Source organism: Aedes albopictus, chromosome 2 (genome assembly GCF_035046485.1).
Source record: "Aedes albopictus strain Foshan chromosome 2, AalbF5, whole genome shotgun sequence".
In the NCBI taxonomy this organism is placed as follows: Eukaryota; Metazoa; Arthropoda; class Insecta; order Diptera; family Culicidae; genus Aedes; species Aedes albopictus.
In genome coordinates this window covers 201730421-201754200 of record NC_085137.1, presented here as the reverse complement: position 1 = coordinate 201754200, position 23780 = coordinate 201730421, and the positions used below count along the sequence as shown (strand labels likewise).

Genomic DNA, 23780 nt, shown 5'->3' with positions numbered 1-23780 from the left:
GTAGAGAGTCAACTACAGCTATAGACCAAAATGTCGATATCATCCTTCGTAGTCAGTGTATCAGTTTTATACCTTTTAATGCCGCCCTATTTTGCTTATCCTTTGACAGATACGCGTATTTCGACTACCACTTGTAATCGAATGTCCTATGCGCAACTCTAACGCGAGTTCGATCGCTGCTCAAGCCACGACGTCAAAATCATCATAGGAGACCAAAACGCTCAAGTATGACAGGAGGAATTCAGACCGACGATTGGAAAGTTCAGCGCCTACCAGCTGACGATCGAGACAGGCTACGACCATGGCTACGAATCATCGATTTCGTCGCCTCCAAGCTTACCTTATACCTGTCATCACGGCATAAATATCACAAGGCAGGATAGTAACCTATGTAAACATAGATTTTGGATGTAAACATGTGACGTCATTCTAATCGTTCTTCACATGATCAAATTGATGGGGAGTACTAGATCGCCTCTGAACGATTTGAATAACGTCATCAAAAAACTGTCAGATTTCCGGAAGGTATCACCTTCTAAATGTTGTACACCGTGCCTGTCATGTAAATCACGACAGCAGAAGGAAACGTTTTGATATTTCTCCGACATATGTATCGACGTTAGGACCTATCGTGACTCTAACATTGACTCCGACCATTATCGTCAAATAACGCCCACAATTTTCCGTCATCAGCAACGTGTGGTTCCGGCAGCTGCCACGGTATAGCCTAGAGCAACTGAAGCAGCCAGATGTACACGCAGAATCTCGAAGCAGCGCTGCCAGACGAGGGCGAGCTAAATGCGGCCTTTTGAAGGACTGTTGAGCTACAGTAAAAGCAGGCATCAACGTCACAGCTAAAAGCACCATCGGGTAGGGTAAGAAATCAAACTTTGAACTAGTCAAATTGTAATCTTAATTTGAACCATTTCGAAATTCATTAAAACGACGTACTTTTTAGGCAAATATTGTCCCAAAAAAGATGTTAAACATAGCTATCCGTAATATAATCTGATAACATGGACTTTAAAAGCATTGAAAAAAGCGTTTTTGTCATGGAAAACAGGCAATTGAAAAATGAATGTATCTTCTGGCGTGCCCCAGGGTAGTCACCTTGGACCCTTATTATTTTTGCTTTACATGAATGACGTCAATTTTGTTCTGGATTGCTTAACTCTGTCGTACGCTGATGATTTGAAGCTCTATTATGTTATAAAACATCCGAACGATGCTGTGTTTCTGCAACAGCAACTACAGATCTTTGCTAACTGGTGCCGACTCAATCGTATGCTACTGAATGTTTCAAAATGCTTAGTGATATCTTTTGGTCGTAAAGCATTACCTTTTTTGCACGATTATTGCTTAGACAATACAAACCTGAAACGTGAAACTACTGTGAAAGATCTAGGCATTTTATTAGATTCAAAATTAACTTTTAAAGATCACGTTTCGTACATAGTTTCGAAGGCCTCTTCGCAGTTAGGGTTTATTTTTCGTTTTGCTAAACAGTTCAAAGACATTTATTGCTTGAAATCATTATATTGCGCTTTAGTACGCCCGATTCTGGAATACTCGGCAGTAGTCTGGTCTCCATACTACCAGAATGAAAATCAGCGACTTGAATCAATTCAACGTAAGTTTGTTCGCTTTGCTCTTTGGTTTCTTAACTGGAGAAATCCCTACAACTTGCCCAGCTACAAAAGTCGTTGCATGCTCATAAATCTGGAGCTTCTCCAGGCAAGAAGAGAACTTGCTAAGGCATGCTTTATTGCAGATCTGGTGCAAAATCACATCGATTGTCCTGCTCTTCTCAGTATGATCGATTTTAACATTCGCAGACGGAGTCTACGCTCGCACTCTTTTCTTCATTTAAGATTCAGTTCTAGCAATTATGGCCAAAATGAACCACTGCGAAGCATGTGCCGCGTTTTCAATAAATGTTTCAATGTTTTTGACTTCCATGTTTCCCGTTTAGTAAATAAGAATAGGTTTAGAAAAATACTCTGTTAATTTTAATGTATCATTATTTGTTAGTATTAAGTGTCATTGGGGTGTATTATTTTGACCTGTTGACATAAATAAATAAATAAATAAATAAATAAATAAATAAATAAATGTGATTTAACCCATTTCCCCCCAGAGAAAGTACATACATTTTCGGTGCACTCGTACAGCTCATGCATTGTATCACACGCAATATGTGAACACGTCAAATGAAAGCTTATTTATCGTAGAATCGACCAACCGAATAATATTCCGCATTATTTGTCATAAAATTATCAAATTTAAGTAATTCTTACTTGGAGAATGTTATCTTAAGTTGAACCATTTGTAATCTAAATTTGAACTCAGTAACAAATTTTGAAAACGACGTATAATCAATGCTACACCATAGTTACTAGTAAACGGAGGCCAGCTTCCAGTGTTGGCCAGCCGATTGCGCTAGAGGTTGTTTTGTTTACTCTTGGAAGATGAAAAATTCGAAATTTAGTTTCCAAGTTCCTGAAGAGTTTAGAACATTCTTAGTTGAAATTCCACTTCCTAATGAAAAATAGTTATGTGAATTAGCAGATCCATGTGTTTTTCTATTGTTCAACACGACATTGGCTGTTGTCGGCAGGGATGGCAAAAATACTTTTTTGCAATTACGTGCTATATTATTGCACTTTTCAATCGTCGCAAGTGTGACGAAATGGCCTACTTTTCTTCACTAGCTCAAAGGTGCCGAAAAGTAGAACTTTTCGGCACTGTTAAGAGTGCCGAAAAGTACTACTTTTCGGCACTTTTGCAAGGATTCACTTTTCACAAGTTTTCTGACGCGCTTATGGTCTTTCCGGGTCTTTCCTGTTTTGGCCAGATTCGATGCCAGCTCTATGGCTATTCGGCAGATCAAAACCGAATAGAAGCTACTTCAAAATCCGATTTGGTCAGCCAGATAAACGTAGAGTTTGAAGCAGCAGCAGAAAAAAAAACAACGCTCGTTGACGACGCGACTCCGAGTACTTGTGACGCTTATAAACATAGCCTACCTGATTAAAAAAAATCGGACTGGTGTGCATGGATGCTCGCACGTGGTTTCTCTTGAGATATGTTTGAACAGTCAGAAAAGATCGTACTCAAGTATTTTGTTGTAATCGCAAAAAATGTTGTATGCAACTCGTTGCAAAACTCGATTTTTTCAGCACTCGTCGTATTTATCCAACTCGGCTAGCCTCGTTGGATAAATGTACAACTCGTGCTGAAAAAATCATCATTTTGCAACTTGCTGCATAAATAACTATTTTCTCTTTTCCGTTCATCGATACCGACAGTAAAATAAAAACAAAACAACGGCAGCACCAATACCATCAGCAGCCGCGTCGTCGGCAGTCAAGCTGGCGCTTGATAGTTTTCGCTTCCCCACAAAAATATTTATGAGCAGTCATGCCGAGGCGGGAGATTGGGAAAAATGTCAAATATGTTCAACTGCTAATAACTCACTTGTTTTAGTGAATAATTTGAATCTGTTTGCACAAATAGCTAGAACACACTCCTAGCTTTGTAATGCATATAAAGAAGTTGGTCTAGAAGCGGTTTGAAACGCAGAAAAAGGCGAAAATGAGAGAGAGAGAAATTTCTGTCGTCGTTGTGCTCGAGTACCGGCGCTCTCGCGCTTGGAAACCGTTTCGAGGAAGAAGCCTGCTGAAAAAAAATATGTTATGACATTTATTTTTCGAACAGTTTGAGTTTGGCTGGGCTTGTGATATTCGTGTGGAAAAATGTCAAATGTACAGCCGGTTACCGTTTTTTCCTGTACATTTCTCATCCCTGGTTGTGGGAGATGCTCGAGCTGCTGCCGCCAGTAGTTCAAATTAAGATTAAAATTGGTTCCGTAAACCGGGGTCAAATTGATCTTCGAGTCGAAATTGATCAGACGTTTTTCCGTAAGAAAAAGCATATTTTGAATAGTTTCCTTTTAAGTATCGTGTTGTCGGAATCTGATACTCTATGCTTTTTGTAAGGAAACTAGTCAAAAAATGCTTTATCTATTTGAAAAACGACTGATCAATTTCAACCCGGAGATCAATTTGACCCCGGTTTACGGTTAAAATTATGATTACGGTGGTTCAAATTAAGATTAAAATCATTGTTGACGAATAATCGAATTTTTCAATGAAATTCGGTGCAAATACAAACTTTTTACCACTTAACAGAAAGCTTATACCCGTGGCATTCATGTACATAAGATTTTGCCGAAGTAAATTATTTCCATGTGGGAGAAAAAATCACTCAAAATTTGCGCTACTTCGGAAAGCCTCAATTTGGTTCAACTTTTGATTACCTACTCTACGTGAAACAGAGTTGACGGAACGAATTGTTCAACGAGGGGTTCAGAGCGATTTTCTAAGAGAAGAATATTGCAGTAAAGAATCCGGCAAAACGAGGAACGTTACAAACAGCAGCGGAAACAACTAACCCACCTTTTTCGGGAGAAGAAACACAGCCTGGAAGAAGCTGAATGCGTGGAAACGCAACTGCTGTGCCGTTCTTGAGAAACACGGAAGCTCTACAAGAAGCTCCTCATACTGTTCAACGTCTTTGATAACACCCATATTTTATTACTCACCTTCCATTCGAAACGAACACCTGTTGATTTTTCCGCCTAGGAACTATGTTCGCACTGGAATGCGACGGCTTTGTGTCCGAATTGTCGAAAATATCCGTCAGAGCATCACCGTTCTTCATCGTGCCCTTGGCAAATGGAACCGTGTTCGGGTATTTCGAGCTTTTCGTATCTTTGCCAAACGAAACCGTCCCAAACAGATCTTCCAGTTTGAACTCTGCGTTCGATTTTTTCGTCGATTTTATTCGACTCCTGAAAAACAATAACAATATAAGTGGATGGTCACTTTTTTAAATTCGTTGAATAACTCACCCTAGAATATCTTCCAGATCATCGTCGAAACTGTTTCCTTTCACTGGCTCCCAACTCCTGCTGAAATGACTCTGCAGCCCTCGGTTCAGGGAAGGATTCTTCGTTTTACTCAGCTTGATGTCATCGTCTGTTTTCCTAGCCAATAGAACAGGCTGTTTTGAAAATGCATTGTACACCTTCGAATCGTTCAGAAAACTTTCATTGAACAAATCGCTTTTCGAGTTGCTATTCTGTTTGTGAAGGTAAAACCCACTATTGAAGTAACTTGAGTCATCACTATCCACTGCAGCACGGATTGCACCACCCCGACCTCCATTGCCAGAGTTTCGCGTCACGTAAATATCGTTCACTTTTTCGCCTTTACGGCCTCCAACGTAAACTTCCGTAGGTTTTTCTTCTATTTTAACAATAGCAGGTTTAATGATTGAATAGCTCGTAACCGAGCTGCCGTTGTCGTTCACTCCACTATCGCTTCGATCGGTAATCGATTTTGTGATACTGTTATTCCTATTCAGTCGACCTTGATGTTGATTGCCATGACCGAGGCTACCATTCATTCCCAGATTATAGTTGTTTAGCATTTCGTTGAGCACACTATAATTGATTCCACTTTGAAACTTCCCATTACTTTTTGCACTGTCGTTAAGTTTCCCATTATCTAGCGATGAACGTTTTTCCGTAACCGAAGGATTCTGTGAAAGTCGCGAAAGACTCAACATAGAATTGATATCGTTCAGATCACTATTACTAATGGACTTATAGATACTTCCATTGATGTTTCCGTTATTCACCGTATTAGGATTTACGCTGAAGCGGCTTGTAATTCCCCCATTTTCCACTTGCGCCGCGTCCACAATTGATATCCTTGCACTAGGTATGCCATTGCCATTTTGCTGTATCTGCGGGAGTTGCACGTTTCCATTGTTCGCAATAGTGGCGGAAGTTCGCTGCTTTACCGATGCAAAGTAGGGATACTTGAGAGATTGTTGGGCCGTAGGTCGCTTCTCCGGTTCCCATAGGAGAAAATCTTCGAGCAGCTGTATGCCAGCGGAGCCAGCCCGGGTCACCAGGGACTCCAACGGTATTTTGGGACACTCGGGAAAGCGGAACTGAATCGTTGCCGCCAGTTTGTGCCCATCCGGCCAATCATTCTGTTGTGATGGAAACCATAAAGTAATCATTAGTGCGTAGTTAAGAAAGCTATTATTAGACATCAATCGAATACCTTATCAGGAGTGCCCAGAACGGAACATATTTTGAACAGTTGATCCACCTCGCTTGAGCCGGGAAAAAGGGGCCGAAATGTGTACAGCTCCGCCATGATACATCCCACCGCCCAGAGGTCGATCGCACTGCCATAGCGTGTTGAGTGCAGTAGCACTTCCGGGGCACGATACCTACGAACGCATGCGGGGGAAAAGAGAAAATTGAATTAGCTAGCTAGTTACATGTCTCATGGAAACCAAAGTTAATATAGTATGGCCCTGTATGGTAAACGTATTTCGTGTGGTTAATTACTATTTTGCTGTTGTGTGTCCACATGCTGGAACATTTTGCGTTGTTTTAAAGAATGCAACTTAATTTATTATCAAATGATTTTCATGATATTTATTGCCTCTCGAATGATTTTCGCACTAATACGTCTACAGAGAATACTCGTTTGGAGTCGAAACAATAAAACGACATATGTTGATGCCTTTGTTATCTTTCAATCAATTTGAAATCTTCTTGGTTTACTATATCACCAATCAACTATTGATAATGGTTGATCCCACTATACTGTCATTGCACCTCACATACAAAATTAAATTCCAACCCAAACCCCTCATAAACTTACCATCTCGTCGAAACGTAATCGGTGTATGGCGGCCGGGATCGGATTTCTCGCGCCAGCCCAAAGTCGGCTATCTTGACCAGCTCCGGCCCGCAGCAGAGTACATTTTCCGGTTTGAGATCCCGGTGGAAAAATCCATGGCGGTGCATAAACGCCAAACCGGTCAGGATTTGCTGTAGGATCAGTCTTATCGTTGCCTCGGGGAAGTGATTCTCGCGATCTTTGATTAGCTGGTAGAGATTCTCCTGCATGTACTCGAACACAAAGTAGAGGACGTCGTTCTCGCGGATGACCTCCTTCAGCTTGACCACGTTGGCATGGGAGAGTTTCTTTAGCGACTGTTGGGAAATGATGGAAACATTTTTATTTTTGGTTTAAATTGACAACAACGATCAATAAGTGACAGATTGTTTCTCTGACAAAGCAAGGAAGAGAAAAATGTTATCCTATTTTACTTCAGCCTAGATTTGAAGTTAATCATGTTTTGAAGGACTAATTGTTAAGAATGTTGCTACTGGGTCCCGAGCAAAAGACAATGCCTTACCAATACCATACGCAGAACAACATGTGTTCTAATATCTAAAATTGCTATTCCTATGTTATGTTATGCGAACATCACAATACCAATTGAAGGTGCTTGAACAAAGTTTGGAATTAATATGGTAATTGTTGATTTAGTGTACAAATAACTGAAGATCAAATTTTGCTAAATATTACATACTAACATGGGATACGGTTTAAAAGGGAAAACATAAAAAATGCAAAAGCTCTAGCTCCTATATACATTTTAAGTTCCATTTTGGTCCCATATTCAGAATTTCAGATCGATCGAGGAAACTATATTTTAGCGCCCGCCATTCTTAGTTTTTCATACGATTTGCTATGGGGAAAATTTACTTCTTTAAAGAAAAATCGCTCGGAGTCACCACTTGATCCCTAAAAATAAGTCGATGAGTGATTTCTGTAGAAAACACTACGAGGAATCAGACCTCCAGCGACCACAAAGCGATGCGACGTTCGAGGAAAAAGTTATTAAGCCTTATATAATTGATAAAAGACAAGATTTTAGTTATTTATAGTTATTCCTTACATGTTAAACAGCATTTCCATGCTATTCGGATTTCAGTCAATAACTTTTTCCTGCCTTAGATCGCTTTACAGTCTTTGGAGGGTTGGTTTCTCGTAATATATCTGCAGGGGCAGTGTTCTGTTATTAGACCGGTGTAGATGTTGAGATCCCTTTTGGTGAGACCTAATAGTTATTGGGTTTTCTTGGGCTTTACCCTTACGAACGCCATATGAAACAATTAAACGGCTGGCGCTAATACATAGTTTCTCCGATCGAGCTTTAATTTTGCACAGTTGATATGGGGCCAAAATGGAACTCAAAAAGTGTACATGAGTAACATGTTTTTTTTTGTGTCCCACAATATTACATACAGGGGGTGGCCAAAGTGTTTGAGATAGTTAACTATTTTTTCTCTCACAAAAAAATTCAACATGCTGTAGCTTTTCATAGAGTGTATCGAAAACCATCAAATTTTGACTGTTTGTTATATGTGCATCATTGGTACAAATATTTGAGCTCGATTGGTTAATCTTTCGCGAAGCTAGAACCGTTCTCGTAAAATAATTTTTAATTAGACAACTAATTCTTCAAAACAGGTACTTTTTGAACGTTGAAGAAAGTTATAATGATTTGACATTTTCACCCATTAGAGAAAAATGAGTCAAATTAACAATATCGCACAAAAATTACTAATTGTGTTCTTCCTTCAATCCAAATGGGCTCTAATATATCTTTTTATAGATACCTTAAGAACAGAAGTAGATAATCTTTGGATATTAAAAATAAAATTTAATGACATGGATATAAAGAATACACTTTTTGAGAAATATCCAAAAACTGTCAATACAATATAACTTTTTTTAACGTTTGAAAAGTACATATGTTTTGAAGAATTAAGCATTGATTAAGCATTGATATATTGTTGATGAGCGTTAAAAATTTCATTCATTTCGGTTCACTGGTCTCCGAGATACTGCAGTTCAAAAATTAGTTGTCTAAAAAATAGTGTTTTACGAGAACAATTCTAACTTCGCAAAAGATTAATCAATCGAGCTCAAATTTGTGCCAATGGTGCAGGTTGACAAAAAGTTAAAATTTGAGAATTTTTTATGCACTCTATGAAAAGTTACAGCATGTTGAACTTTTTTGTGAGAGAAAAAAAAGTTGCCTATCCCAAACATTTTGGTCACCCCCTGTACATCATGAAGCAATCGAACAAAAGTGCAACTCAATAGTAAGATATGTTATTACTTTGTTATTCAACACCTTTTGGATTACAAATGCAAGCATTTGAATTATTGAAAATTTGTCTTTTTTATCAAACTTTACTAAAATTTGATTTTGGTAAAATTCTGCCGAATTTCGGTAATGTAAACATAAACAGAAATAAAAACTAATGAATCAGTGATTCCAATAAAAAGTGTTGTCTTAAATATAAAAAGAACTTATCAGGCCATCCAGCAGTAGTATAATTCAAAAAAAAAAAAAACCTGCACTTGATGTTAACCTATTCGCCATAAATATAAAAAAGCATTTTAAGGATTAAATATGTTGCACTAGAAAACACGATGCAACATTCTTGATTTGATTTCCTATCATTTTAAAGTTCCTCAGAAGCATAAATTTCCCACCAATTTTACCACAAAATATATCTCCAAAGACTTCATATATTTATTTTTTTTTAATTGTGAGATAGAGTACCTAAAATCTGTGGTGTTTAGTTTTGTGGAGCCTGAGTGGTTAAATTTGTATTAGAAACATGGCAGATAATCTCAGGTTCTCTTGACACTGAAACTAATCATTTGGCACCTTAACCTTATTTTAACTTAAAGCAAAAAGTGGCTCGCAAGCTGAAAAAGTTTGAGAACCACTGAGATACACAATTTTTCGCCTGAAAAAGACCAAAACCCAAGACCGAAACGTCGGATAGAATAAAATACAGCCGACCTTTGTTCGTTGGGCTACGTTTTGGTGGGCTTCGTTTTAACTGGGCGCACGTTAGGTGGGCTAAAGTCCAGTTAATACTTATGACACACATGTGATACAAGAATCACTGTATAATTGCGCTTGAAATGAGTGCCATACTGCAAATTCTGTCAGTTCAAGTCAGTCCTGTTAGAATTTTCTTGACACTGGGTACCGTTGTACAGGAATCACACTCGTATCACATGTCTGTCCGTGGTATAAAATGAAGTCAAACGTCACATTTTGTCGTGAAGCACGATTTGTCAAGGTTGGTAGCCCTGAATCACTATTGTTAGAGATTATTTGACAGCTGAAAACTCAGCCCACCTAGTCTTCCACTAACCGGGCTAAGGACTTAGTGCAACGAACGAACGTTGACTGTAAATCGTCAATTCAATAAGACTAAGATAGCCGTTCTAACGCAACTTGAATTTTGTCATTTTTATATAGGGTGCCTGTACCAGTTATCGCACCACCTAAGAAAAACTATTTCTACAAAAATAAGAAGAAGACCGACGAATGTAAACAATAAGTCAAATGATTGATTTGTTTTAATACTTTACAGGAAAAATATAGAAACGGAGCCAAAACTACTTTTAGTATTTATTACGGCGTGTGCCAATGATAGGAACCCTGTACCAGTTATGGACACATTTGTTAATTTGGGTTCCACTTCGCACTATTTACATGCATTCCTTATGGGAGTTGCCATGACTGGTACACTATGGCGAAATAGGGTGCAAGGAGGCCGAAAAGTTAAGGAAAATGATTTATTTCTACCATAATTTGAGCAAATTGTGAAGTTTGAATAATTGCAATCATCTTTTGTGATCGTGATCTGTTGTTCATTATTTTTTTCTTGTTGATTTGTATCTTTAAAGGTTGAATATCAACTATGGCGAATTTGAGGTACTATAGCCATAACTGGTACACTGAGCCTAAGTGTAGATAGTGTTATACATATATGCAGCCATTTCATAGAAAAACGATATAGTGCATCTCCGATTGTCGTGAAACTTGGTGGGCCGTATTTTTTTATTTCGTCATTAGGGTGACCAATTTTCTTATAGGGTGGTCCAAAAAATCAAGGTTTTTCATAACTATAAATTTTCAGAAAATCGTAACTTTTGAACCATTTGACCGATTTTAAAATACTTTTTTTGATTGAAAGCTATTGAATTGTAGTTTTCAGGAAAAATACGTTAAAGGGGCTAAAATGTAAAGAGTACTATAAAATACGCAAATATATTAGTTTTTTTCACGTTTTCATGGTCTCGGGACCAAAGAGGTACCCTGGTTTTATATTTTTATCAGAAAATTCAGGAAATTTGGCGTAACATATCAAAAAAATCAGAAGTATATGTTGTTTTGTTTTTGAGATATGATTTTTGAAAATAGAGAGTCATATATTTTAGTACTAGCTACTCTAAAATTGCTTGGAATTGCAAATTCTCATAAAACTATGCATAGTATTGCTTTTTTAAGTGCTTCCTGGTGGTTTTGGTTTAAACGACTTCCACAAGAAATTTTCCCCGGACTGCAGAAGAAAATATTTCAATAAATTGCATTGGAAATAATTTTAAGACATCGTCAAAAAACATCCCAGAGATTATAAAGTCCTGCAGAAGTTATGAATTGTTTTCCCGTTTTCCTAAATTCGCAGAACTTTCCCCATAACGCATTTCCGGTCAAATATTTGCTCAGGTCAGCTAAATATTACATATCAATGCAGTATTCTTAAGGGATTACTCCAGAAACATCTACAAAGATGTACACCATATATTTTTAAGAAAAACTTCCAGAAGTTCCACCTTAACATATTTTACATGTTTTGTAAAATGCTATACAAAATCTGTTACTATAAATGTTGAACAACAGCTATCAATTCCAGGAATACTATCAGAACAATCTTGTAACAGCTTAAAATAAATCCTAAGATTCCATCATATATATAAAATCCTACACGGTTGTTTGCAAATACCCATCAATGGGTAAAAAAACACCCATTTTCAAATAAAACCTGTTTCTGTCACAAAAGGGGTAAATTTAAAAAATAATAATGAGTAAAAAAATACCCATTTATAGCTTCCCTATTCACTTTAAAAATGGGTGTTTTTTTACACGTTAATGGGTGAAAAAATAGTTATAGTAAATAAGCAAGTCAAAAAATCTAACCAAGGAAAATAGTAAAGTGCAAAGCGTTCCTGAAACGAATTCTCGTACGAATTTCAACGATCAAAATTCATTATCGGTAAGTTAATTGATTCTGGATTAACACAATTAACATCTTCTCAACCGATTATTGCGTTTTTTCAGACGCATTTCACATGAGAACCACTGTCGTTATCCCAGCTGCAAAAACGAGGAAACAGATCACGGCAAGCATTTCTGGAACCGTCTGGAACGGCTCTCGGTAAATATTGTCAATCTGAGGACACACGCTGGACACCAAGAAAGAGGGAGTCACATCTTTGCCGCCGGATTTTACCCGTTCCATCCGGCACGAACTTCAAGGCAAAAATTTGAATGACTAAAGCAAGGACTAGAAAACACCATGGCCGGAAAGCAATGAGAATTATGATAAATGTCTTGTTATTGTAAATAATTTGATAAAAACGAATAAAAAATTTGTAGTTTTGATTATTATTTCTGAACAATACATTATTATTATGTAAACAATAAGATTTTTTATATTTTCCTGGTCCCATTCTGAAAAATAGGTAAATTTTTACTCATTTTGCGGTGAAAATTGTTTCCCTATAATGGGTAAAAATATACCCACTTTTGACAGAAACTGTCTTTACCCGTTAATGGGTAAATCGCCTTTACCCATTAAATGGGGAGAGGCACTTCTACAGAAAATGGGTGTTTTTTCACCCATTAATGGGTTTTCGCAAACGACCGTGTAGCGTTGTCTGTCTGTCTGTCCGTAACGCTTTGAAATGTTTCATTGAAATGTTTCACCATAGCTATATCAAACTTTTGATATTTCGAGTACTTTCTGGAAGTTATTGGACTCTTCAGATATAATAATAAGATGAACATTCTGGAATGTTCTGGAACTTCAAAATGCTTAACACTTCCGAGAACTATCTGGAAGTTACTGCAAGTTTCAGACAAAAAATAACGTTTTGTAATGTTCTGGAGTATCAAACTTATTAAATTTTCGAGGAGTGTACTTGGAAGTATACTTTCAGGCGTTTTTGATTTCTAGAACATTCACCCATTCAATGGAAAAAAAAACCATACAGTTGGCTATGGTTAAAAAGTAGGTATATACATGATATGGTATGTGGGGGCAAGATGGGTCAGTACCGTTTTCAACCGTACTATATATTTCTTGAATCTTTCAATTATTTTCCCAGATGAACGAAGTGGATACACAAAAAAGTGATATACTGTTTTGAAAATTCTTTACGTTCCTTGCACAGAAAAAAATAAAATATGTTTTCGTTATACTCCTTATGCTATACATTTCATATAACTACGTGTTTTGTGTAGACGGGGCAAGATGGGTCACCCTAATTTTTCGGTAGGTTTGCATAGTTTTTGAAAATGTTTTATTCTTCCTTGAAAGGCTATTCTGTGACCTACATTATCGAAGCAATTAGAGCACTGAGAATTTGTGAAACTATTTTTGAAATTTTCCTACAAAAAATATAGGTTTTCAAAGTCCGTTCATAGCTACCTGAACAAAAATGTTCTAGTTCTGAGAATAATCTACCGATATGTTTCAACACTTTTTTCATGTAATCTTTACGTCTGTGAAGCTTAGATGTATAGAGAAAAAATAGAAGATATAGTATTTTTTGTTGGAGAAAAATCGAGTTTTCTGATAGCTGACCCATCTTGCCCCCGTAAAAATGAGGTGGGGCAAGATGGGTCATGTTTTAAAAATTGCTTGTCAAGAAGCAGGTTTCAAACTTTATGACCTTTCTATACTTTTATATCATAGCTGACTAGTGTATCTGAGAGTCGTGGTAGAATACAGAGAAATGCGATTTATATTCAGACAGTTATAGGGGTCCATTTCTTAGGTGACCCATCCTGCCCCCACTTACCATATAATTAATTCTGGCGCTTCTGATAAGTCCAATGCTGAGTGAAATGTTTCACATGTTAATTGATACACTGGCTTCTGAGGAGATTTTTTTTTATTTTTATTAATGTGTATTTTAATTTAAATGCTAATTCTACACTCTTCTGAGGAGAAGCTTTCTCAATTGTCATTCTAGAAGTTTCAAGAATCTCCTTGATGGATAAAATTTTTCTCAATTTATGTTAGAAGATCAAAAACAGGTGCATCAAAATAGGGCTGCGTGAAATAAAACCCGGAGTTGTCCATCTGTCCTCCCGTCACACTTAGCAAAGTTTCACTGATATATTTCATGTATAGTGGTATGGTGGAAATAGCATTGTATGAACTAGAGAAAACAGAATAAGGAGAAGAAAAAGCAAAACGAAAAAAAAATTGGAAGGAAGATGAGGTTTTAAAAACTGTTCCAGAACTTTCCACGAGTGCTCGAGATTTTTCTTTTTTTTTACAAATGTTTGAGAGGTTTCCAAGCATAATGGAATATTCGATTAGATAACAAAAAACTTCTGGAGCTTGCCAAGAAGATGAAAAACAAGTTTCTAGAATATTCGAGAACATTCTTCGGAGGAATTAATTAAATATGCTTTCTTTTCATGATTGGAAGAAATTTCAGAACTGTCCCAAGCAAGGAAAAAAATATTCTAGGATATATTTCGAAGGAATGAAGAGACATATAAATTGAATGTTATTGAACTTCTTTTTTAGACTTTTAAGAAATTTTTGGAGCTTTCTTGGGAGAAGAAGATGAAGATACGCATGAATTTTGAAATATTCCTAAACATTCTATGATGAATAAAAATACAATCACCACATATTTTTAAAAAAGAATGGAATATTTAGAAGCTATGTGTTCCGAATATGAATAAATTTGAGGCATATTCCTGTGAGAATGAGAAGATGAAATCGAAGATTCATGGACTTTCCCGAACATTCTTCGTAGGAATCAACCAATAACATGCTCGAATATTTACAACGAAAAATAGCGCATTGAATTCGGACGAACCTGTTAGACAAACACAAAGGAGGTAGTAGGATATTCTAGAACACTTAAGAGGAATAAATATAATTTCTGAATTAAGTTGAAGATAAACTTAAAACGCAAATCAAACTTTTTAACATTAAGCCATTAAGACAATTCTTGGAATTGCGAAAACGTGGCTAGCCACGTAGGGTCAGCTAGTATTCGAATATTCACCCAGTTGGTTCAGTTTAAAAAATAATAATTTAATCATTTTATGGCTATATCGGTCTTTTTCTACTCAGAGTGCAGTCGAGTGCCTGAAACTTTTGCAAATCTTGGTATGGTGGTATAAACTACAAACCAAGCCGATCTGTTTAAAAGTACAGGTCGTACGGCACACGTTTCACGCATTTGATGTATGTATTCGTTCAATACATGGCCTCCATTGATAAAGAAGATTTCGAATGAAACACAGAAAAAAATATCGCGTAAACCATCATGGACTCCAACCAGTTACGTGACTATTAGCGGAAATTTACACGATTGTAACGTAATTTTACATGTTATCTCATGTAAATATGCACTAACTCTAGCATTCCCTTTATGTGCATGATTTCTCGCTGAATTTTATATGAATATTTTTTCTGTGAAAGTTATGTTTTAGTAAAACACATTATTGTCATTTTTTTAGTTTCCGGGAAATCCAGAGAATTTCGGAAAAATACCCCGGGACTCGGGACTTTTTCAGATCGGGTAAGACCCTCTAGGTAGGCTCATTATGAGCACGTATGATAAAAAAATATAAAAATAAAAAATAAAAAAATAAAACAAAACAAGCAGCATTTCCACTCGTTTTGGGAGCATCCTGTTGAACGGAGGGAACAGTTCTCCTAGTTGCTTACATGGTACAACTGAGTGTCATTAATTCTCAACGGTCATTGCATTGCATATGTAAAACAAATCGTTCCTCATACCAAAATGCATTCAATATCATTGCAAACTTGGAGGCCTTAAGCAACCCAAATACATCAACAGCTAGTTACCTTAACCTCCCGAAGATTCATGGCTTCCTCCCAGGAGTAGTACTTCCGTTTCATCCGCTTGATGGCGACCTTCTCGCCGGTGTCTTTGCGTTGACCAAGGACGACAGTACCGTAGGTGCCGTCCCCCAGTTGGCTCAACGTCAGGTATCGATTCATGATTGTGGTTGCGGTTTCGCTGCAGCAGCAGTAGCAGTTGTCGTGCCTACTTGAATTCACTCGCTAAGGACTCTTCCGTCCAACACTGCATTTTCCGTGCCGCAATGGGGCACTAAACAAACAAACACATTTCCTTGTCCCATGTCACTCGCAAGGTAGTTTTTTTCTTCGCAATTTTGCATCGCATAAGGAAAAGTTTTTCCACATACCCTCCTCACCCTTCTTCTTGCACGTGGTCCCCGGCGGCAACTTGTTTCCATGCTAAGGGATAATCACATTTTGAATACTATGGCAGACGACGTCATCCGATGTCCTTCCGCCTTCGTGGTCCTCTTTCATTTGGCCCAACCAAAAGTTCAATATGCAATATCACTCGCGCTAAGGCACAAACTACTGGTGAAGTTCATTAATATTCAACGCCTGTGTCGTCTTATGGTAGTAGCTTGCTACCAGTCGCCGGTTCCAATTGTTTTGAAACGCACTGAAAGAAATGAGAAAAAAAATAGGGAAACAGTTTAGAGACGGTGCGGTTGCGGGACACAGAAAATGGTTCTATAATTCACGTGTTTTGGGTGACTGACGGGTGTCCTCAAACGAGGTTAGACGACGGGTCCTTTCGTTTTGCGACCTACGATAGTGGCAACGAAACTACGATGTAACTTAAAGGTAAGAAAATGGTTCGTTTGGATGGAAAGAGTTGACGGGTGTCGTCAGGGTTGTATTCATTTAAGAAATTAGGATGAGGGTTGTATTCGTTAAGAAATTAGGATAAATACTGTCGGCAACATCCAGTTATCGCATATGTTTTTTTTTACTTAATCATTTATTTAAGGCTCATTCGCCAACAGGCACAATTTCATTTTTGTGACTTATAAACTATGTTAGTTTTGTGGATATCGCATATGTTGATACACACAATATAGCTTGTAAGGATAAAACAGGCGTTCCAATAGCCTTAGCTTCGTAAGTACATTAAACAAATGCCCATACCCAGTAATTTATTAGCATATCTGAATGCAACCCTGATATAGCTCTGTTCAAACGGAAAGTAGGAAAAGTTGTGGGTGGGCTAGTTCCCTACTTTTCCAATTCGCCATGCCGCACTATAACAACATCAATCTAGGTCTTCCGCGTATCGCATGCGTACCTAATTAAACAAATGCCATAAATTGCAACCTAGTTCAAAACGGTTCCACATTGATCCAGGTCGTAAAGTGTTCCGTGGCAGTCAATTGACCATGAAATTCAAACTTTCAAAGCAGATGTACACAGGACGAGCTCGTATAGCTTGAACAATATTCACGATGCTACTTTCCGACAAACTTGCTGAATAATTGATGCCAAACAAGGACTGGCAGAGGACAATGGACATTTTCAATGTGTACATCAGTGAAAACCCACAACCGGTGACACATGTCGTTGTCACGAGGATGGGCACTACTGGAACGACCCAAACAAACTAATCGGTATTGATTACAATATGCGGTAGTAAGCAAACACTGGTGTTGCCGTCTACGATAATAAGATAGTTAAAGCGTCTAAACCACGTGATTTCACAAATAAATCAGTACGGATATGAGACAGGCTTAATTTCAGTAGTGACAGATCAAATGATGATAATAATCGATATCCGAGAGTGATAGCATGCAATCTAGCTTGATAAAATATTCATCTAACAGAAGGCATTTAATGGTCACGGAGGGAACCACTTCATGATTCTAAAAGTTCAATACACTCGCCAGCACTAATCAAGGTCACAAGAGATATACGCATTGTCTTTTCGATAACAGAAATACACATAGATCTGATACAGTTTTCAAATAGAATTTTTTTGATTTGAATTCCAGGTCATACAGAAGGTTTCCATGAAGGCTGCTTTTATCTTCTTTCTAGTGTAGCGTTCCAACTGGAATAGAGTCTGCCTCTCAGCTAATATATTGGAATAGGACTTTCGCTACACTTTCTCTATTCTTTCCTTTTGGCATAACGTTCACACTGGCTGGGACAATCAGCTTAGTATTCCATGAGTACTTCCACAGTTATTTACTGAGAGCTTTCTCAACCAGTGAATACCCCTACTATATGTCTAAGAAAGTCAACGAATTTCCATTACGAAATTATCTTGGACCGACCGGGAATCAAACTCGTCACCACCCTCAGCATGGCCTTGTTGAATACCTGCGCGCTTACCGCTTCGGTTATTGAATGGCAGCGCTATATATGCTCACATTCTTTTTACCGTAATCAGGGGTAACATTGATCAACATTTTCGATCTTTCTTGGGTGATTTTCTTGTTAATGCAAACGTTAGATGTTTTATATTTTTAAAACAAGTACTGGCCCTATGAGTATGTGTTAAGCTACTTAAAAAAGTATTTTGAAACTTCAAAACATGTTTAAACAGGCTTTTCAATCTTAGTTTAGATTTTGTTGATTTGGGGTAACATTGATCATGTCAGTGATCAATGCTCGTTTGCATTGAAAATACCTTTACTTACTAAATGCGGGGTCTCTGATTTCGAATGTGTTGTCCAAATTCATACGTGTTATGTATTTTAACGTTGTTGTCCAAATTCTAACAAGTTATGTACGAAAAACGCCTAAAGGTAGGCAATGGCTTAAGGAAATGAAAGCCTACTTTTAATAAATCGAATATTTTATTAAAAAATAGCACTTGCATAAAAGTTTCGTTTATTAAATCGAACTCTAGGTTGTCATATTGATATAATACAGCGATTGCGTACCTAATATTGTATGTAGTACTCTTGCCAAGGGCGTAGTCAAGGGGGATTCCACACAGATTTCTTCTGGAATTTCTCTAGGGATTTCACCAGACATTCCTCCGGCCACTTTCCCAGGGATATCTTTAGAGGTTCCTCCAGTGATTGATCCAGTGTTTTTTTTTTTTGACGATTACTTCAGAAATTATACCAGAGATCCTGTAGGAGATTGCTGTAGGAATTTTTTTTTTTTCAGAAAAGATTGCTAGAAATTACTCAAATATTAATTCAGGAATGCTTTAAACAAACTGTACAAAAATTCTCTAGGAGTCATTCCAAGTATTCCTCCAATAATTCGTCCAGAAATTACTGCAGGATTCCTTCAAATTTTTCTAGGTATTCCTACAGAAATTCTTCGTTAAGAAAGCTCTCCTAGAATTTCCTTAGAAATTTCTCATGGTATTGCTTCAGGGATTCCTCAAGCACTTCCTTTAGGAATTACTTCAAGTATTTCTTCAAGAATTCCTCCAGAAGTTCATTCGAGAATTCCTTCTGCATTTTTTCAGGAACAACTTCAGTGATAATTAAAAAATATCTCCAAGGATATGAGCTCTTCTTTGGGATTTCTTCAGGAATTCCTCCTGGTATTGTTGCTAAGGAATTCCTCTTGGGGTTGCTTCCGGGATACCTACTGGGGTTTCTTCAGGAATTCCTCCAGAGAATCCTTAAGGAACTGATATAGGGATACCAACAGGAGTTCCTTCGCGAGCTCTTTTAGGATTTCTTCAGGGTTTCTCCAAGAATTCCTTCTGTGATTTCTTCAGTTCCTCCTCCTGGAAATTATTCAGAAACTTCTCTTGGGATTCCTTAATCAATTCTTCCTGGGATTCCTAAAAAAAAGCCTCTTGGAATTGCTTCAGTGAATCTTCAATAAATTTCTCAAGGGGTTTCCTCTAGAGATTCCTCTTGGAATTCCTCCAAGGCTTTCTCGAAGATTAACTCTAAAGAGAGTGAATGCATGGATTCCTTCAAGAATTCCTTTGGAGTTTGCTCCAGGAATTCCTACAGGCATGTCTCCCGAAATTCCCCCAGGAACCGCTCCAGGCATTCTTCTAGGAATTCCTTCAGGAGTTCGTCTAGGGCATCCTTCAGAGATTGTACTAATGATTCCTCTAGGCATTCCTCCAGAAGTTCCTCCAAGAATTCCTCTAGGGATTTCTATATTCTTGCCTGCAGGCATTCCACCAGGAAATTCGCCAAGAATTCCTCCAGTGACTTCCCCAAGAATTTCTCCGAGAATTTATCAAGGAATTACCCTGGAATCTCTAGCGTGCGCAGCATTTTCTTTTTTCTCACTCACTCTGGTAAACAAACACGCGAAAGAAACAGATAATAGAGGGGGCACTATCGCGCTCTTTCTTGTGTTCAACGAAATGAACGAACGAGAAAAAAGAAAAGGCTGCGCACGCAAGTGCCTGGAATTCGTCCAGGGATTCCTTCAGAAAAACCTCCAGGAATTGATCAAGGAAATCGTCCAGAAATTCATCCGGAAGTTTTTTCATTCTCCAGGAATTTATCTAGTAATTGCTACAGGAATTCTTTTGGTATTTTTCTAGAAATTCCTCTGGGATCTCTTCTAAAATTTATTCAGGAGTTCCTTCAGGAATTTCAGAAAACTTTTCATCATCTTTTCCAAGGATGCACCCAATAATTTCTCCATGAATACCTGAAGATTTCGAGAAACTCTCCCAGTGATTAGTATTGAATTTCTCTAACATAGTTTTAGAGGAATGCATGCAGGAACCCGGAAAAATTTCCAAAAAATCTTCTAGAAGTTCATCAACGGATTTGTTCAGGAATTCATCCATGAATTTCTTCAAGAATATAGCTCCTGCAAAGGAATTCTTTCAGAAATTCGTACTGCGATTCTTTCAGGATTATATCTTTATATTTATATTTTTTCTCCAAGAAACCCTTCGAGAAGTTATCCATTGATTTTTTCAGGAACTCTTCTAGAGATTCCACTAGGAGTTTTTCCAGGAATGTTTTAAAGGTTCCTTTAGAAAAGCCCTTAAGGGTTTCTTTAACAAAATCCTTTAATTCCTTAAGGAATTTCATCAGATTTTTTTACAATAAATCCTCCAAGGATTCTTTCACACATTTCAAATAAAAGTCACGGCAGCGCAGGTTTTGGTTGTGTAGAAGTCACTGTGACTAAAACTGAACAAATAAGTTTTAACATGCTATAAGCGATTTCAGCCATTTCTCCAAGGAATTAGACATGGGAAGGCTCTTTTGGATTTCTCCCAGGGTGTCCTCCCAGAATTTCTGTAGGAAATGTACCATGCATATATCTTGAAAATCCTTGGAATGAGTGTAATCAGTTTTGTATCTTTCAATTCCGCCCTATTTTTTTTATCCTTTGACTGATAGGCGTACCGTAAAACGGGGTAACATCGATAGTTTTTCGGCAAATTTCCTTAATATTTTTGCATGTAACAGTTTGTCACCCAGTTTAATATTATAAAACAAGTACTGGGGTATCCGTTATCGATTGCAATTAAAAGATTTGATGATTTTAAATATTTTGGGTGACTTTTAATTTTTTATATGAGTGAGAATCAGATTTTGATTTTGGGGTAACTTTGATGGTGCCCTAAAAACACATCAAATCTTAAAACATGATCACAGATAGGAGTATGATCATGATTAGAGAAGCCTTGTTGAACATATCAGATTGAATTTTTATATAAAAACATGGATTTTTGACTATATTCTACATATAAAAATGAGAATCATGAAAGAATTCAAAAAATTTTCGGACAGGTTTCCATTATGTTCTACTGAAGAAGCTGTGGAAGGAAAACACGAATAAAATTCTGTTTTTTTTTTTCAAAAAAGAGTTCGAAATTTCCAAAAGAGTTAGCTATCATTTCATACGAAAGTTTCGTAGATTTTAATTAAAAAAAATAACTCAGAAGAAATAATACATGTGTAAAGAAAAGTCCTTAAATTTCCAGAAATTGGTCACTCCTACCAGCACCACGCTGATTTATATTGAATAAGCGAACTTTTTTCAAAGATTTGTACAAAATACGACAGCGTGACTTCTGAAGAGCCAAATAATGCTTCAAGAACATATGTTATTATATTCTAATTTCTCGTGTTGCGTTAGTTATTAAAAAGCAAGTAAGTTTAAATATCTTACGGGTGCTTGTCATCAACACACACACCACACCCCCACCCCTCCCCCATGATTAAAAAGCTGGCTACGATCTTGACTCTTGCTAGGCACGAATGTTTATTGTATCTCATTGCATGACGAAACACAGTTAATGAGAAATCTTTTTTTTTTTCAATGTTTGTGACATTTATTTTTTATGAATTCCATGTCATTTAATAGCTTAATAATAGCGGATTACAAAACACCATTCGTGAACAAAAACTGATCAACTGAGAAATGCTAATATGAACATATCATCAGGTTGGTCCAGCCGATCAATGTCACCCCGCTGATCAATGATACTCCGTTTTACAGTACTCATATAAACATTGGTAGGAATCGAATAAATCAAACAACTTATAGAATTTAAATTAATTTAATTAATGCGTGTATTAAATTAATTTAAACATATATAAAATTAATTCAATCAACAAAAACCTGCATTTCTATCCATTAGCATAAGTAGAAACCTATAGAAACCAATGAATGACAAGTCACCTTCGCTTTAGCATTACCTCGCCTATTGAACCCAGCAAAAACCGACAGTTCAATGGAAAATGTATGCTTCCCGGTGGTGGTTCCAGCATAAGTTGTGTAGAATGAGGCAGCGAAAAGAAACGACGGAAAAAAGCACAGTTCCTGCCACAACGAGGTCAAAGAATGTTTCGTGCGCCGTGAAATGGATGAAGTTCGGAGCATATAGGAGGAGGACCCTACCACCCGCTCATTGACGACACGCAAAGCAACTGCTAGACGGCGACGTCGATGACGGTTTCAAAGGAGGAAATCTCTTCGTCTGCATGGTTTACAACCGAAGGGTGGCCACCCAGGTGAAAAATGTTGAGCTGTAAAGTGGTCTTCAATAATAATGTATGTATGTAGGCGGAGGGTTGTCGATGAGTCAGCTGGGTGACCTACTAAATCAAGATTTTATTCGAAAATGTCTACGTATATTCCTATTGTATGAAGAGAATATATACCGTCGTTGGGGGTGAGAATGGGTCAAAAAAGGATACTCAAAGATTGTTTGTTAAATAACAAATGCAATTGAAGTCGGAATAACTTTTTATTTGGTATGTATACTCTCCTATGTAGTAACGATAGTTTAGCAAGAAAGTATCACGTTATATGAATTGCTTACTAAACTACTAATGTTTGAAAATTGACCCAATCTCACCCCTTAGAGGGGGTGAGAATGGGTCAGTATTCGAAATCGCCTATCTAAGAATATAAGTTAATTTTATTGATCATATCTAGTAAACCTTCTTAAAATACAATGTAATCATGACGAAAAAAAACTTATGTAATTTTGAAAGATGATTAATCCACCTAAAAGGCTTAATACAACCGAAGAAATGGTTGAAATTTGATAAAATAACTTTTTTATGCTGTATTGCCATTTTTAGCCATCATAATCATCCTCATTTAGAGTTTCAACCTTCATGAGAGAAGAGGGGATTACAATGAGGGAGGGCGTATTGAAAGATTGATTGTAAAAAAAAAAACATGATAGTTTTAGTATACTGCATAAGAAATGTTTAACCAAACCCTCCGTTATAGACTCTTATGTACATGATCATGTGCCTCTATTTTGCTAAAGCAAATCACTCCTTCTCGAGATATAGGAACGCTATTAAGTCTATTTTGTGAGCTTACGATATTGCAGTACTCTAAAGATTAGCTGATGATTAGAGGAGCTGTCCAAATGCATGAGTGTATTGTTATAAATGATTTTTCGCACTAAACGTATTAACACACTCGTTTGACACTTCTCGTCATATTTTCGTAAGAAAGCATGCTT

The 23780-nt window shown here is 37.2% G+C and overlaps 2 protein-coding genes across 2 annotated transcripts in view; one reads left to right on the top strand and one right to left on the bottom strand.

The window, feature by feature from the left end:
• The window catches only part of LOC134287873 (probable serine/threonine-protein kinase DDB_G0268078), a 45142-nt gene that overhangs the window by 15954 nt on the left and 5408 nt on the right, over positions 1–23780 (bottom strand). Inside the window, exons 2-6 of the mRNA XM_062851005.1 lie at positions 15881–16517; positions 6750–7084; positions 6138–6309; positions 4913–6063; positions 4604–4852 (exon numbers count right to left, since the gene is read on the bottom strand). Of these exons, the coding sequence (XP_062706989.1) occupies positions 4604–4852; positions 4913–6063; positions 6138–6309; positions 6750–7084; positions 15881–16036 (2063 nt within the window). The 5' untranslated portion in view covers positions 16037–16517. The remainder of the gene's footprint in view (positions 1–4603; positions 4853–4912; positions 6064–6137; positions 6310–6749; positions 7085–15880; positions 16518–23780) is intronic.
• LOC134287879 (uncharacterized) overlaps positions 16538–23780 on the top strand; it is a 45849-nt gene continuing 38606 nt past the window's right edge. Inside the window, exon 1 of the transcript XR_009997613.1 lies at positions 16538–16702. The gene's annotated coding sequence lies outside the window, so the exon portion shown is untranslated. The remainder of the gene's footprint in view (positions 16703–23780) is intronic.